Source organism: Phoenix dactylifera, chromosome 2, assembly GCF_051530095.1.
Source record: "Phoenix dactylifera cultivar Ajwa chromosome 2, Ajwa_hap1_PhDact_Kaust_v1.1, whole genome shotgun sequence".
In the NCBI taxonomy this organism is placed as follows: domain Eukaryota; kingdom Viridiplantae; phylum Streptophyta; class Magnoliopsida; order Arecales; family Arecaceae; genus Phoenix; species Phoenix dactylifera.
In genome coordinates, this window is record NC_143191.1 from 26861327 (window position 1) to 26878246 (window position 16920).

General features: G+C 38.0%; 2 protein-coding genes across 6 annotated transcripts; one reads left to right on the forward strand and one right to left on the reverse strand.

The window, feature by feature from the left end:
- Positions 1–2548: 2548 nt before the first annotated feature.
- On the forward strand, positions 2549–6220 carry LOC103723960 (tonoplast dicarboxylate transporter-like). 2 transcript variants are annotated; one of them, XM_017846844.4, is made up of 6 exons: positions 2549–3857; positions 4240–4720; positions 5081–5124; positions 5227–5322; positions 5431–5941; positions 6035–6220. In XM_017846844.4, the coding sequence occupies exons 1-6, from the start codon at positions 3435–3437 to the stop codon at positions 6058–6060; spliced, it is 1581 nt and encodes a 526-aa protein (XP_017702333.1). In that variant the 5' UTR covers positions 2549–3434; the 3' UTR covers positions 6061–6220. The 2 variants fall into 2 exon arrangements, with proteins under 2 accessions (XP_017702333.1, XP_026656101.1); XM_026800300.3 differs by having other exon boundaries at positions 3287–3857; positions 5431–6208.
- A 117-nt stretch (positions 6221–6337) lies between these two features.
- On the reverse strand, positions 6338–16147 carry EMB2761 (threonyl-tRNA synthetase, putative / threonine-tRNA ligase). Of its 4 annotated transcripts, none has more exons than XM_008815057.5 (8): positions 15808–16147; positions 12695–12841; positions 12411–12558; positions 12052–12305; positions 9442–9819; positions 8296–8604; positions 7978–8178; positions 6338–6897 (listed from the first exon to the last, which is right to left on the reverse strand). In XM_008815057.5, the coding sequence occupies exons 1-8, from the start codon at positions 16111–16113 to the stop codon at positions 6637–6639; spliced, it is 2004 nt and encodes a 667-aa protein (XP_008813279.1). In that variant the 5' UTR covers positions 16114–16147; the 3' UTR covers positions 6338–6636. The 4 variants fall into 4 exon arrangements, with proteins under 4 accessions (XP_008813279.1, XP_088571858.1, XP_088571859.1 ...); XM_088715732.1 differs by having other exon boundaries at positions 15830–16144; XM_088715733.1 differs by having other exon boundaries at positions 12411–12590; positions 15808–16144.
- Positions 16148–16920: the final 773 nt, after the last annotated feature.

Here is a 16920-nt window from a genome sequence, read left to right on the forward strand (position 1 = left end):
TAAGCCACTCCAATACAAGGTTTTTTTTTTTTTTTTTTGGTGGCTGATTGCTTCATCTCTTGTTAATAAATATGCAAGTGGCTAAGCAGATTTTTACTGGAGTTGAGAGGGAAGCTTAAATGATGAATAATACTTCCAGTGCTGATTGCTTTTGAGCTACTATTTGAACCATTCCAAACGGAAGGCACTGCATGTGTTTAGTAGCACAATGAGGTCTGCTTTGCTGTTTAAAATCAGCAAAAGACAAACTATATCTAGAAGTTTTTTGAAGCTGCAAAGAGATGATGCATCGCTATCAAAAGCAATAATACAAATCTTGACAAATGCAGAATCTTGATATTTAGGGCAGTTAGAAGAATGCAATTTCTTGACTTTAGGAAGGCTGCTTTTTTTGTTGCTGAAATATCCATGTGCTAATGTTGAGCATTCCATGTGAATTATGATGCAGAAAAATTAATTTAATATTATGTTATATTATAAAAAATTAATTTATGCTAATAATTAAAATATTTTATATTTTTATTATTGTATTATACTATAAATATAATATTATATTACATTATAACATAATACATTGATATGTTATGTTAAATAATTTAATATTATGTTAATTTATTATGCTATAGTATAGAATATTATATTAGTATATTATAATAGTATTATATTATATTGCAATAATATTGTACTATATCATATATTTTTGCATTAATACATATTATATTTTATTATGCTCTGTGGTATAATACTATGTAATGTTCTTTATGGTCATTTTGTCATACCAAAAGTATTTTCTTAGATTGTTTACCAAACACATGTTAAAGTTCCACATCACTTTAAAAATATAGTTACCAAATAGCAAACAGTTTTTTATAAAAACTTTAGTTCTAAAAGCTCTACTGCTAACAGCTCCTCCAAACGGGCCTTAGTCTCTCTTGTCTTGTGGGCTTATCATATTGTTTTATCATGAGACTGTGTATCCTTGTTACTATGTGACTCTGTAAATAGCTTTAATCTTAATCAGGGGGAATCAAGTCACTTCCTCCATTTTCCTTCAAAAAAAAAAAAACTCTTGATAGGTCAAAATGGATTTATTTTAGACTTATGAAGACGTGATATAGGATCTTGACCTCACACTAGAATTTCATGCTGTGTAAGCCCACACTGCATGAATCACATAAATCTTATTCGTCATTGCTTCTGTCTCCATTTTCATACTGCTACAATCCGCCCAGGGGATGGAAGAATCTTTTTATTTGGCATCAGTTGTTTGCTCTCCCTCCCTCCCTCCCTCCTTTTCTTTGAGGAGTAATATTTGATTTTTGGAGAGGAAATATTATTATTATTTTGCTAAGACGGGCGTTTACACCATTCTAGTGTGAATATACTCAAGAGAGTCAGAAAGCAGCAGAACCCTTGGAGCAAGCATCACATTGATCTAGAGCACCCCATCGGAGTAGTCAACTATAAAGGAGGCCACCCAATCCACATCCTTGTTCATCTTTCTGTAGATGCATCTCACCATAAAGGAGATGTACCTTCTCGCCAAACTCCAAATATTCTGAAGCAAGGGGTGAGCACCCACCTCTCTAGCCCGCCCTTAGATCTAGCTCTCAAGCAGGATGAAGTCAGCTCTCAAAGTAAGTCGAGCATAGGTAAAGCTGGCTCAAACATCCCTCAACTTCGCTTCTGCAATTGAAATATCGAAGATTGGGCTATCGCTAACTGTGGCAAGTGTGGAGTTTAGGTCTTCAATCATAAAGTCCGCTCCATCTCTACTGCCACCATCCATCACATCTCCTTCGAAGTTAATCTTGAAGAAACTTGATGGCGGAGACTTTTAGATGATAAATACTATCCAAAATGCTACAAGAGCTGAGGTAGAGACCGAGGTGCTACCCAAAACTACTAGCCACAGGCTTTGGCAGCCAAAACAAGGTACTCAATGGGAAAAAAAAATTGGACTCTTCTTTTAACGCAAGTATAAAATATTGTGTGCGGCATTTCTCCAGAGACTGATGAGCTCCCATGTCTCGCTCGACACCAAAATATAGTCGGCATTCTGTTGGAATATGCTTGATTGGGACGGAGAAAACCACATGCATCTCGCCCAATGCATTCGCAGGCAGCACAAAAGGCCGCACTGCTAGTTTACTGGATCTAGTGTCAGCTGATCCACACTTTTGAAGAAAAATTTATATTCCTCCTTTCCTAATATAATTTCTCATGCTTGTCCCTTTGCTTTCTAAGAGCTTTCCTTGTTCTTCTAATCCACAACCAATAAGGATAACCCAATCTACGTGTACTTATACATAATCCCTTAATCTTCTTGTTTGTTAGACTAATCCATGCACTGTTTCTTTGCGATGTTTCTAAATAAACAATAAGAAAGGAATCAGTCAAATATCAATCGTGCAGGAAAGACAAGCAAATGCTGACCAGCTTTATCACTTACCTGGTCCAAGTTTTGTGGACCCAAGATGATAGTTTAGTAGGGACTCTTCCAAAGTTTCTCTTGGTACAAAGTTTTAAGTTCCGTTGGATGGATCCTGATTTCTCCGCAGAACAGGATACATTGCTATCCCACCTATCCCGATAGCCTTTCATTCCTTCTTTCCTTTCTTCCTTTTGTTTTTCTTCTTCTCCCTTCTTTCCTCTATTCTTTCTTTCCATTTTCTTCTTTTCTTCTTTCATTTCTTAGTCCTTTCCTTGTGTTGCCCTCCTTTTTTTCTTTTTTTTTTTCTCTTCCTTTTCCTTTCCCCTCATGGATGGATTCCAAGGTTCAGCCCCTAGCTCAATTCCATTTTCTCACAAAAACAGGACCACAAATCTGTATTAAACTTCAGTCTGCATGGCCACTATTTTGTCTTTACCACTCCAAGCTCTCCAATACCGAGTTCATACAACCACAGTCCTAATGACTGATGCAAAAACCAGATCCCCCCCCCCCCCCCCCCCCCATCCCACAAATCTTTTAATCAAGACTAGTGATATCATCACCATGGACAGTTTTTTAATCCTTCCCTATTTATTTCCAAGAAGGATGCATATTAAATCCAATGGTCCCTTTCTGAAAAAGAAAAGCCCAATAATCTGGAAAGGGACAGAGGGCTGTATGGCCCCATAACCATATGTAGGTGAGTCACATCCTTATCCTGCAATCAATACAACACCAGGAAACCACTTTTGACACTCTTATGGACATTGGTTTTCAGGTTTGATTGTTTTCAAGTCAGCAACTCGTGCAGGAAGAGAGAAGCTGCACACATCCAACCCACCCCATTTCCCTTCCATTGACCTGTTTGACAATCTATGAGCTCCAACAAAACGACCACCAATGGGACATTCCCTTCAGCTTCCCTCCACAGCCCACCAATGGGGAAGATGTATAAATATAGCAGGCATAGGATGTAATCCACACCAAAGACCCTTCCAAAATGGATGATCACCCAAACCATGCGAGCTCCCATGACCCCAAAACCCCACTTCTACCAATTAGAAGACCCCTACAAAACCAGCACTTCTCATTCAAATCAGTGTTGCCCACCAACTATCTCTTCATCCTTCTTGGCCCCTTGGCATGCACATTTCTATGCCTCTTTGTCGACCTCCATGATCATGGTTCGAGCAGAAACATGCTGGCTGTCCTCTCATGGGTCTTCATATGGTGGCTTACCGAGGCCGTGCCGATGCCAATCACCTCCATGTCCCCTCTCTTTCTCTTCCCCATCTTTGGAATAGCTTCATCCGAGGAAGTCACAAGATCATATATGAACGATGTCATCTCTCTCATGCTAGGTAGTTTTATACTAGCATTGGCTGTAGAGCATTATAACATCCACCGGCGACTAGCCTTAAATGTAAGTTGATCTCCCATCGCCCTTGTCTGTTAAAATTTCAGTAGAATGTACATTATGAAATTATAGTAGCAAAGCTTGCAACTGTAAAAAATTTGGAAAGAGTCAGAAGTATGCAGCCTTACTCTCGCTTATGAATAGATTGTTTATGTGTTTTAAACCTATGACATACTGTTCGCAATATAGCAACCCTACCATTATGCCAAGCCTTGCTCTTTCTTGATCTAACAATATAAGAGACTAAATATTTAAACTAACGATGTTTTTAGCTAGATTGTTTGATTCCACTTATTTCTTTACTTTAATAAATTTTCACTATACTTTGTAACTCAATTAAATCTCCTAAATAACTGATAACTAATCACAGTAATGATTTGATGCACAGGTAACCTTGTTGTTCTGCGGGGACCCTCTGAACCCCAGACTGCTGATCCTTGGGATTTGTGCCACGACAGCATCCATAAGCATGTGGATGCAAAACACAGCAGCAGCAGTGATGATGATGCCAGTAGCCACTGGCATACTGCAATGGCTCCCAGAAGGGGGTCTTGAGGTGCAGCCGGCTGTGAACCAGTTTCGCAAGGGAGTGATACTAGGGGTGATATACTCGGCGGCCATCGGAGGGATGAGCACGCTCACAGGAACTGGTGCCAACCTCATACTGGTGGGGATGTGGGGGAGCTCCTTCCCTGAGGAGATGCCAATCAGTTTCAGCACTTGGTTCTTCTTTGGTTTTCCCTTGGCAGTGGTGATATTCTTTGCATTGTGGGGTCTGCTTTGCCTATGCTATCTGTCAAAGGGTTCTACAGGTGTGCTTTCATGTTATATAGACAAAAGCAGCTTGAAGAGGGAAAAAGAGTTGCTAGGTACGTAATTACTTACATTAGTCCCTTTTACTTGATTTATGAGATTTATTAAACTGATATTACGTTTATAATTAAATAAAAGTTAAGACTTAGAACTCAAGCATGGAAAATGTTATGCTATGGCCAACCAGGTTTGCCAACCTAAGTTCTTCAAATAATCAAGAGATCATAAGGGGGGAGAAAACACCCCACCAGTCTTTTGGCACTCACTAATATCGCGGCCGTAGCTTGATAGGGTGGAAGTTGACAGAAATTATGCCTTAAACTTATAAAAAATCATAATTACATAATAAATTTCTCTTTGGTTACTTTCCCCCTATTGGTGTTTTTTTGAGTTCAGGTGTTATTTGTGTGTGACAGGTCCCCTGGATTTTGCTGAAAAGATGATTCTAGCTGTGTTTTCAGTAAGTATCTGAACTTCTAACACCTAAAAAGTTGTTCTCTTTTTGTCCTGATTTACTTCTTTTGACTTATCTGAACCCCCTTGTGGGGCTGCTTGTGTGCAGTTGCTTGTGGTTTTATGGATGACAAGAAGCATAACAGATGAAGTACCTGGATGGGGTTCTCTATTTCATGGACGAGTGGGTGATGGAACTGTTAGTGTAAGTGCAGAAAAGAAGCTAACAGCTGCAACATAGATTGCTGGCTTAACCTAACATATGAAAGAACAAATAAATATAACAGGCATACCTCTTTCATTTCTGGTGCAGGTGATGATGGCAACCTTGTTATTCATAATTCCAAACAGAAAGCAAGAGGGAGAAAAGCTGATGGACTGGAACAAATGCAAGAAGATCCCATGGAATGTCATACTGCTACTGGGGGCTGGTTTTGCGATTGCCGATGGTGTACGCTCGAGCGGCCTAGCCGACATACTCTCTGAAAGCCTGGGTTTCCTGAAGACAGCCCCACAGTTAGCAATCACTCCCCTGGTTTGCCTTGTTAGCAGCAGCATCACTGAGTTCACATCTAATAATGCCACCGCCACGCTGGTCATCCCTCTCCTCATCCAACTGGCAAAAACCATGAGCATCCACCCTCTCCTGCTGATGGTTCCTGGGGGCATTGGAGCTCAGCTCGCCTTCTTACTTCCCACCGGCACACCATCTAACATCGTCGGATTCACGACTGGGCACATCGAGATCAAAGACATGATTAAGATTGGACTGCCGCTAAAGGTGGCTGCCATTGGAGCATTATCACTGTTGATGCCCACACTAGGTAAAGAAGCTTTCATATTCTCGGACTAATTTGGTACATCTGATTTACTGCTAAATTTGATTTACAAGCTCTGACCTACTTCCATGTGTGCAGGTGCATTTGTCTTCAGGACCCAGTAAACCTGGCATTATCTTGAATTTGCACAGAGGTGTGAAGAGTCCATGAATCTGTAACGAAATCTTTGCATCCTATCTGTCGATTTTGAGCTGAATTTTTATGTATAGGTTTCCCTATTGGTCAAGGAATATATGAGTTTCACTCCATCTAGTTCAAGTTTTATATAACTTATTTGTAATCCAAAGTTCCAATTATGCCAAATGTTTCTAGCATACGGTAATGTCTTTAAAGTATACAAACTGTGTATCATACAGTTTGTATACTAGATGGGTAAGGAGATTTTTCTGGAAGAGTTGTGCACTTGTACAATTATAATTAGGTATACAAACTGTATATCATACAAATCTGTGTAATAAGTGCACATCTATTACAAAATAATTGAGTAAAAGCTTCATTTATTAGTTGAAAACACATGAAATGGATTTGTAAGCAAAAAAAAAAAGGATCGGGGGTGGGGGTGCAACCTGTAGCACACTTAAGATTGAACCTCTGTACTTACTGCCTATGTAAATTCAATTTATCTGGAGTCAAGATTGCTGCTTTTCGGATCACCATCAGTCACATGTACAACAGGCTCTCTATAATGAAGTTCTGTTCTCAATGGTAAACAGGATTTTGCTGATGAACTCATCAATAGTCATGGTCCCAACCTCACCACCCATTCGAGATCTAACAGTTACTGTTTGGGCCTCAACTTCCTTTGGCCCAACAACAGCCATCAGGGGCACCTTCTGCTTCTCTGCATTCCTTACAAGCTTTGGAAGGCGCTCGCCATGACAAAGCTCAGCTCTGATGCCAAAAGATTTCAGCCTCGACACCACCTCACCGCAGTATTTAACCTGAAATGTACAACTAAAATATGAAGCAGCTTTCAACAATTGTATCAATTTATAGCCCAGTTTATAGATGACCAGCACATCTCATGTATATCAAACTCGTCCACTGGAGGGCAGGACCTAAAATAACACTACCACTAACATTCATAGCATATCTCAGATTCTCAAAGGATAAACATTAAGTTTAAAAGAGCTTACTGAGTGTGAGTGAGGGCTCTAAGCAATACCTTTTTCTTCGGTGCCGTGGTTTATTATGTGGGAAAGGGGGGATGTGCAAGATCACTCTCCAATGTATACTAAATTGATTTCAAAATGAAAAATTCTAAATATTCCTTTTATTGATTCTCTGCACATGCACATGCTTTCTGGTGTTTGCCTAGGAATACAACATGTATCTCCATATCAAGTTTAAAGGACATGACGGGGAAAGTCTACTGTGATGGTCAAAATTGAAAGGTAAGGGAAGTTTTATATCCTTAAGGATTTAGATCTAGTAATTTGTAACCTCTGTTTACCAATACATCCTATAAGGAGTATGATACTTTAGTTGTTTTGAAATATAATAAAACTGTGTACCAAAAACATATACATATTAAACTAGCACTTTCTATCTGCTTAAAGAAGAAATAAGCCAGGGCATATCCAGCGGAGATCTTGAACATTTTGTGTCGATGTTAACCACCCAATGGAAGATGCTATTACAAATTCTTATATTCAGTGGTAGAGGAAAATCTCTTGGAAGTATAGCAATGTGGTCAAATTCCTCTAGGTCATAGAGGTAAGAGTCATTTTGAAAGGTCTTCCAAGGACACAAAAACCGACTATAGTCAAATGTTTCTTAAGTGCATTTGCTGCCTCAAGCAACTTCTCTGGCAAACTCAATGACAATGAAATGCAAACTAAAATACTATTATGATAAATTTCTCAAAAAGAAAACAAAAATATGACAAAACTAGCACAACTGTCAGCCAAAAGAGAATGATAACATGTTAAAAATTCAGTAGCATTAAGAAAACCACACATTTCTGCCCATAAAACTTCTAGAAGAATAATTTAAAATTTCCAAGGAACAGGAAAATATACCTCTATGTCAGTGACAGGCAAAACACGAGCTTGGATTGGGGATATCCAAAGCGGAAAGTCGCCCGCATAGTGCTCTATGAGGACTCCAAAAAATCTCTCTAAAGACCCAAGAACAGCTCTGTGAATCATGATAGGCCTTCTTTTCTCAGCATTTGAATCCACATAGGAAATATCAAAACGCTCAGGCAAATTGAAGTCAACCTACATTATTTTATAAACAGTTTTTGTTAGTAAATGTGATCTGCTCATTCACAATGTCAACTTGCATGCCTCTAGAAAGAATCTGCGTTCTAACAAGCAATATGTTAGATAGCTTGCCTGCACAGTTGAGCACTGCCACTTCCTTCCAAGAGCATCCTCAATTTTGAGATCAATCTTTGGACCATAGAAAGCACCACCACCTTCATCAATCTGGTACTCCCAACCTTTGTCATCTAAAGCATCTCTAAGGGCAGCAGTTGCTTTTTCCCATATGTCAGCATTGCCCACAGCTTTCTCTGGCCTAGTTGAAAGGTTTACTTCATATTTATTAAAACCAAATTGCAGTAATATCTCCTCAGTCAGATCAAGAACACCCCTGATTTCACCTTTGATTTGGTCATCCAAACAGAATATATGTGCATCATCCTGCATGTGTAAAGATGATTCTATGAAATGCAAAGCAAATACTTATGCATGTTATTCATTTCACCATCTTATCAAGGAAGCATATATCAGGTTTTGAAAGCAAAATGATGATAGCATCTGCAGCCCCTTTGAGTGACAAAGCAACAAAAAATAATACTGCAACTAATGTAGCCTCACTAGATGTCACAGAACATGCAGCCATTAATTTAGCGAGTGCACATTTAAGTGTGAGCTGTAAATATCTACTGCATTTTGCAAAAGAATGAAAGAACTTCCAGAGCAGTCATGACTCATTATATAATGCTGAATTTGATGCTCAATTTACAACAAAGTGCAATCAAATCAAAAGATATACCAAAAAATTATGTACTTCGTGAACAGAACCCAAGACCTGAGATTTGTGACAAAGCTCACAGCTTCAGCATCAGGATAATCACTATAGGAGTGACACTTAATAAACCACGTGAAGGGGGATGAAGGGGGATTTCAGCTAAAAGAAGAAAACAAATCATTTATAACATTGCATTGCAGTCCTTTTAATTGTAGCAAAAAATAAAGAAGATCAACAGAATTGGTTGGAAGTTTATTGTGCAAAAGTAAAACATTGGTGTAACCAGAATGAAAATGACAGATACATGTATAATGATGACTAACCAGAATTTATACTATTACAAAGATATGCCTGCATATAGGATGACCAATGATGACCAATCAAGGAATGCCAAACAAGGACCGAGGAAAGGAAAATAAGGATGCAGCAGGATGGTATGAAATAACAATTGAAAAACTCAACCAAGATGTTCGTAATTAAAAGTTCACAAAGATAGAAACGAATACCTGGGTGAATCCTCTTACACGAAAGAGCCCATGCAAGCTACCAGATAGCTCATATCTGTACACTGTTCCCAACTCTGCTACTCTGATGGGAAAATCTCTGTATGAATGCAGCTTCCTTTTGTAAACTAAAATATGATAAGGACAATTCATGGGCCGAAGTTGATAAAGTTCATCTTCTATATTCATTTGGTCATACATATTTTCTCCATAAAAATCTAAGTGGCCACTGATTTTCCAAAGGTCTGCCTTTGCAACATGGGGAGTGTAGAGTAGCTCATAACCATGTTGCAAATGAATTTTCTTCCATGAATCTTCAATAAGGTGCCTAACAATGGCACCTTTTGGATGCCAAAATACCAGTCCACCACCTGCTTCTTCCTGCAAAATATTCGGAGGAAGTTCAGGATGTTCTTTTGTTTGTTCAAGCCAAACTATGGGGCACTATGTAGACAAAGGATCTTGTTGCAGCATGAACATGCAGCAACAGGGGTATACTTTCAAATAGGAAAACCAGCATTGCCAAATTTTGATATTCAAGAAGATGAAGGACACAAGATAATCTTAGCCTATTTACCTATATGAAAATGACGACACTTTTGCATGCACTAGGCCCCTTTTGCATGTATATTATTCTACACAAACAATACCAAATAATCTAACTATGTCTTCCAAGATATACAGGCGCCTCATATTGCTATGTAAGATCAATGATACCAGTCAGAGCACCTAATACATAGTTCATGGAAAATAGTGCAACCACAACATATTACCACAAAATATATAAAAAAATAATAGACATACAGACACTTAAGTTATTAACTACTGCTGTACAAGAGGTAGGACAAGTATAAGATACAGTTTCTTCCAACACAGTGAAAATGTCACAGTTGCCAGCAACAGAATCTGCTCCAATCACAGTAGACTTGCATATATTAGTGAATGGACTGACATAACTAGCATATAGGAAGAAATATTTCAATAGCTTCAACAAAACCTCAACTATACATGAAATGTAATGTTTAGGATGTCCTTCAAGGCCATAAAGTCCTAGGACAGTATGAAGAATGACAATCAGTGGTTCAAGGCTTAAGTTAAGATCTTTAGCTGCATTAGCATAAGAAGAAATGAATTGGTGCACAGAACCAGATAAAACATTGAGGGATTTTAACAGCTTTGAGATTGGAGGATGAAACACAAGTTACTCTTTGAAAAAATTACATTTGATGATACTGTCATGGATTATATAATGTTAAAATACACATATTGCAAGTACACACTTCAGAAGAGAGTGGAGAGAGCAGCTACACAGCATCTCTCTAATTTTTAAGTCCTCATCAGAGCAAGCAAAGTCAAAAATGCTTATGATAATTAAAAACACAGTGGTGGAATGTAAGACAAAATAAACTATTACCTTTAGTGGTGCATAAAAGGTGGCAAAGTATCTATTGTTTCAAATCTTTTAATTTTTTTTAAAAAAAGCAATTAACAATCAACTCTTTTGGGGTCAAATTAATAGTGTCAAGAAATATTTTCTTCAAAGCAATACAGAAACATCTCTATATCCTAATTTTAGGGAGGAAATATCATATCCAGTGGAGCTGGATTCTCCATAACCACAAAAGTCTGTAGAATGGATTTCCAACTCAGCACCTTTTGAGATTTTGAGAAGAGCTGCTCTTTTGAGAGCACAGAACAATGAAAGTTGTAAGCTGCGTTTGGGGTTTTAGCAGTTAAGTGCGCTGTACATATCAAGGGGGAATCTTAATGGCAGAACATCCTACACTGTCCTTGTCATATACTTATGTGAGGAGTAAGGATAAAGTGATAGAATGGAAAAATGGACCAGCATCTAAGAGGTTGGAGATCCTGTGATCCCCAAGGAGTTAGAATATTGCAAATCAGATAGAGAGATTGTAGAATCATGGATAAGGATGTGGTTTAGTTATTTCAACTCAGCTAAATGCAGATACATGAGAACCCTTGAAGCTATCCAAGCATTATATGCCAGTGTATCCAAACATTCCCAAAATTAACATCAAGAAGGGTATATTATATACACAAAGCTTGCCTGCATTTGAACAAGTAATAGACTTTATTCAAAATAATGGTTGAAGAGTCATGTAGGTTGAATGCATAATTATTACAAAGATGGGAAGCAGATGTGTAAATTGCAAATTGCCTAAAGCAAGAACTTTCTTTTCTACCTTGCTGGACTAATCCAACTTGTCAGCCTTGAATGGACACATGGTCTAAGGAGCAAGCTGACAGCAAACTCAAGTGTCTCTGTGATGCTTGATTCACCAAAACTTATTTCTAGACAAAAACGAATTAGCACTGCCATTTTTTTGCCTATGGGTAACGTACAAAGTAATTAAGGAAGAACATCCATCTTGACAAGTATATAACCAAACGGTTTAAGTGTAAGAGTCATAGAAGTATAATTGTAATATGGGTGTGTTTGCTACAAGCTATTCAACTTTTACTATTTTCTGCTAGACTGATAAAAATTGTGGCATGATCATGTGAACATTCATCTCTATGAAGAACACATACAAATATTGACTCCTTGACAGTTAATAACCGCACTGATAATGTGGTTCAGATAAATACCTGTATAGAGAACAGATCAAGATCCTGACCAAGACGCCTATGATCACGGCGCTTCGCCTCCTCTTTTAAGTGAAGGTATGCTTTTAGTTGTTCTTCAGTCTCCCATGCTGTGCCATATATCCTCTGCAGCATTGGTTTGTTCTCATCGCCTCTCCAGTAGGCCCCAGCAACTGATTCAAGTTCAACAGCCTTCTTATTTATATGCCCAGTGGAATCAACATGGGGTCCAGCACAGAGGTCCCACCATTCATTTCCTGTTTAAAATAAAGAGAAGTGTAGTTGCACAAATTATCAAGACATACAGCAAAAAAATCATGAGTGCAACTTGAGTGATAACATAGAACGAATAGCAACTTTACCTATATGATATATGGTGATAGGTTCTTCCCTGATGCTTTCCAAAATCTCCAATTTATATGGTTCATTAAGGGCCATGATTCTTCTTTTAGCCTCTTCTCTGGAAAGTTCTTCCCTTATTAATGGTAGATTTCGATTAATGATGCGATCCTACAGATGATGTAAGAAATAAATTCCGTACCCTGAAATAATAAGCTAATGAATATTCTCCACATACAGGATATTGCACTGACCTTCCTTTAGAAGTCAAAGAAATTAAACTTACTAGGACTCAATTCATGCTCACCATTTCTTTTTTTATTCTCTTTAGGTCTTTGTCTGCTAAAGGCTCCATATCAAAGTCATAATAAAACCCATTGTCTATCCATGGACCTATAGTCACTTTAGAACCTGGGAAGAGTTTCTGAACAGCCATGGCCATCACATGTGCACACTGCAATAAAGATCATACTGGTTAATCACAATTGCAGGGTATGAAAATTAACTAGGTGATATATGCATCAAGCGGAACTGATTATAAACTTGGGCTCTGTTTGACATGTAATCAACAAAAGACAAGGGGTTGAATAGCGCCTATTCTGTTTGGCAAATTTTGACGATGCAAAAGCATGGGCTTGCTATCCGGTAGACACATTCTTGTAATGGAAAAATGGCAGATGTTGTTCATAGCTATCATGGGGACAGAGATGTCTAAAAATTATACCAGAACATGTATGCTGCTGGCGATGGTAAATTTGCTTTAACCAACAAGTACAATTTCACCATTAGAGAACGGCATGATGGTACAACAATTTTGGTAACTCAACACATACTTTGTTTGATGCCCCTAAGACAACAGTGGTGTTTATGGACACTAAAAGAGAAGTAGGTTATCCTCATTTTTTGATCTGTTTTTCAAAGAGAGCTTTAAAGAACAAGAATCATGATTCGATGGCCTAGAGTAGACTAAATAGTTATAACATAGCACTTTAGTAAGAGTGTAGCTCAGCAGTAAAGAAAAGCATATAACAGTTTAAAAAGATAAGAATCAATTTTGATCAATTTTCCAAAGGAATACAAAAAAGAAGAGTCTACACTCAATGCGAAATTCTAAGATGGGTTTGTAAAATAAATATCAAAGTCATAGAATATGATTTACAAAGTATGGAATGTCTATAAAAGAAAAAGGTGCCCCAGTGCATGAGGCTCCTACCACTATAAGGCCTAGGGAGGGTCCGATAGAGTTCCCTCATGTGCAGAGAGGCTACTTCCATATTTTGAACCTATGATACCTATATCATAATGGAACAACCCTACTATTATGCCAAGGCCTATTCTCATAGAATATCTATAAACACACAAAAAAAAGTTTTGACATCGTTGCCCATGCATCAAGTCATCTAAAAATCAACACGTTGCATTCTACCACTAAAACACTTAATTTAGAATATTTGATGCATGGGCAATGGATATCGAAAACATATAATTTATTGTTTGTAGGAATTTTAGGCCTTGAAGATCAGATCCAACAAATTTTATTTTTTGTTTGCGACTACTATGTCTGAATTTGGTAGCAGGTGTAACTTTTTCTTTTTCGGTGTTTTTCTATAACAATATCCATATATGTTTACATGTGTATATACACATATATTGCTTCTTTGTTGCATAATTTGATTCTACCAATTCCATAAAGACCATTAATATAATATTAGAACTTCCCACCTCCCCTCCTCTTTTCATGGTCCTCAAACGCATACATGACCCTCTCAAAATCATTTTGATTGAAGAATTACTGCTTGATGTATATTGTGGACGAAAGCTATTCTAGATGTACATGTGCCTATGGATCTCTATTGCCACGCCCATATGCAAAGCATACCACATATTGGACCTCTTATCAAGTCCCCAACAATAAGCAGCTCCATGAAGTGCATGATGCACATAGGTGTGCAAATCTACATGCACATGTACATGTAGAAAACCTATCAAAACAATCACCAAGTAAATGCTTTCCCTCATCCTAATTATGGATAGCATAGAAGGGGAGAACATAAAATAAGAAGAACATCTAAAGGTAGCAAATAAATGAGCATACAATCTAACCAACAAAATTCTCTCAAAGAATTAGTTGAGAAGATAAATTTGCAGTGTTGAGTGGGACTCCATATTTCTTGTCGTGATTTCTTTTGTGTATGGATATTCTTCTCCTCATCCTTTCTTTTATTATTATTATAGCTAAGACAAGCCATATGACCAATAATGGTTGAATTTCTATGATAAGAGATGGGAATTAAAAATTTGGGCTAATACAGGTCGATTTGACCACATTATGTCCTGTTTGATTCTATAATCTATTGGTGAATGGCACAAATGAACAAGAAACTGGAGAATGGCGCATAACTGACGAAGCAGTTCCAGAAATGACTGTGGTTTAGACTAAAATACGGGCATTGATAATTTCTTAAAACAGTTATCTATGGTCGGTTTCTTGTAATTATTAAATTTAAAGGGAAGCGAAACCACGAAAAGAAGGCATCTTCAAGACACTCCAACAACTACCCGCAACTTTTACAAAGAGTTTCCATGGAATGAACCTTGCCACGATCCTCTTGTACCTTGACTCTTCGGGATGACAACCATTCCTTCTACCTTGAGAAATCTTCAAGCTTCTACTCTTATAAAATCAATCTCATTGGTTTGTATCCCTTATTCTGTGAGTTATTACTTTCTTTTCAGCTTAATTTCTTGTATAATTTGTGTTGTGTTAGAAATTTTGAAGTCTCCTTCTGAGACAAGTCCCCTGATAGAGTGAAACCATTGATTGATTTGCTCGATCTGGCATTCCAGCAACCTAATTGACCATCATTTTAGTTTCAGAGGAAACAATCAGTCATCCAAGGATATCAGCAAAAACAAGATCTCTGAGCTCAAGAGGCAAAACTGGAGTCTAAGTAACCAATTAGCAGCCCAATCTGCAGGTAAATTACCTTCATTGGCAATTTTTGGCAAAGCCTTGAATGTCACTCTCCCCAAAATTTGTCAGGTCCACCTTTGAAATGCTTTTCTTGTCAAAATATGAACAGATGAGTAAAAAAAGACGATTTACATTGAAATTAAAAAATGCAAACACCATTTCATCTTCTTGCCCATGATTTAATGTTCTTGAAATTTCTCTGCTCCTAGTTCTAATATATGTAGTTCGTTATTTCTAGTGTAAATCCTCAATTTAAATTTCCCACCATGGATTTCAGTTTCGGATATTAACAACACCATAAAAAGCGTGGGATTATACACACATAACTAAATATGCATTTCTACCCAAAAAATTAAGCAATTCATCGTACCAAACAACTAAAAAACCGATTTTTTCTCCAGAAAAGATAAGAAGGAAGCCAACGGAATAAGGAGACGGGGCAAAACCGTGTGGCGAACGCGAAGCAACCTCTGGGACGACTCGTTGGTAGGCAAGACGACCCTCTTCTCCACTGAATCCTCCTTCTTCCTTCTCTCCTCGGTCTCGACCGCGTCCTCCGTCGCCACCGCGACTGGTGAGAAGGACCGCGAGAGCCCGTATGTCTTCCCGGCCGGAACCCTAGAGGCAACGGCCAAGGTTCTCCCGGCGCTTGGGAGGAGGAGCGTTCTCGGAAGGGGATAAGTTAGGGTTTGGAAACTGGAGAGGAGAGGAAGAGAACGCGAGGCTGCAGCCATTCTGTGAACAACGTTCATTCCTCCCTCGCTCTCCCTCTCCCTGCGGGTTATCTGTTTCGGAGCCACTGTCCGACTTTAATTAAAGAAAAGGGTAGTAGGATGGACGGCTGTGATCTCGTTAGAGAGGTCATCTGTGATTTGCATTGATAAGCGCACTCTCATTTTGTCTTGTTGCACTTTTTCGGTTTTTTTTTTTTTTTTTAGCTAAGGCAGGTGAAACATACCTGACGAGTACGGATGTACCTAATAAAATCGAAAAACAGAATACCTCGGAGTGCCAGGGACAACTACCCAATTCGCCACCTCATTAGTTTCACTGAACACATGCTCGGCCTGAAAGGCCCAGTCATCCTTCACCATAGCCCAGATATCTTGTAGCAAAGGGTGGATGCAACCGTCGCCCCTAGGGTCATCCGAATCCAACTGATGACAATGGCCGAATCCCCCTCCAATTGAAATAAGGGAGAATAAAGAACAAAGAACAAAAAAAAAGAGGTGCTTTTTTCTTTTTTCGCCAGCATCTATTACATGTTTCATAATTAAAAACTAATCTCACGAGAAGAGTTAATCAAGACAAATCAGACAAATGATGATAAATCAAGCTATAAAAATTATTTTTTATACAAAATAAATAAATAAATAAAATAGAAAATTAATTTTGGTACTTTATATAATATTATACAAAATAATGATAAAAAATATAGGATATAACAAATCAAATTTTCAGCCATAATAACAATAACAAATAGAAATATAGTCCTTTAAGAAGTTGTTTCTTAAACTTAAAATAGTAATCGATTAAAAAAAAGAACAACTAAGTATGCA

Coding starts and splice junctions, on each gene's coding strand:
- LOC103723960 (XM_026800300.3), top strand. CDS start 3,435: ATGGATGATCACCCAAACCATGCGAGCTCCCATGACCCCAAAACCCCA. Junction 4,721..5,080: donor GAGGGAAAAAGAGTTGCTAG/GTACGTAATTAC, acceptor TGTGTGTGACAG/GTCCCCTGGATTTTGCTGAA. Junction 5,323..5,430: donor TGGGTGATGGAACTGTTAGT/GTAAGTGCAGAA, acceptor TTTCTGGTGCAG/GTGATGATGGCAACCTTGTT.
- EMB2761 (XM_008815057.5), bottom strand. CDS start 16,113: ATGAACGTTGTTCACAGAATGGCTGCAGCCTCGCGTTCTCTTCCTCTC. Junction 12,842..15,807: donor TGCTTCGCGTTCGCCACACG/GTTTTGCCCCGT, acceptor TCTTTATTGCAG/TGTGCACATGTGATGGCCAT. Junction 6,898..7,977: donor TGCCTGTCACTGACATAGAG/GTATATTTTCCT, acceptor TGTACATTTCAG/GTTAAATACTGCGGTGAGGT.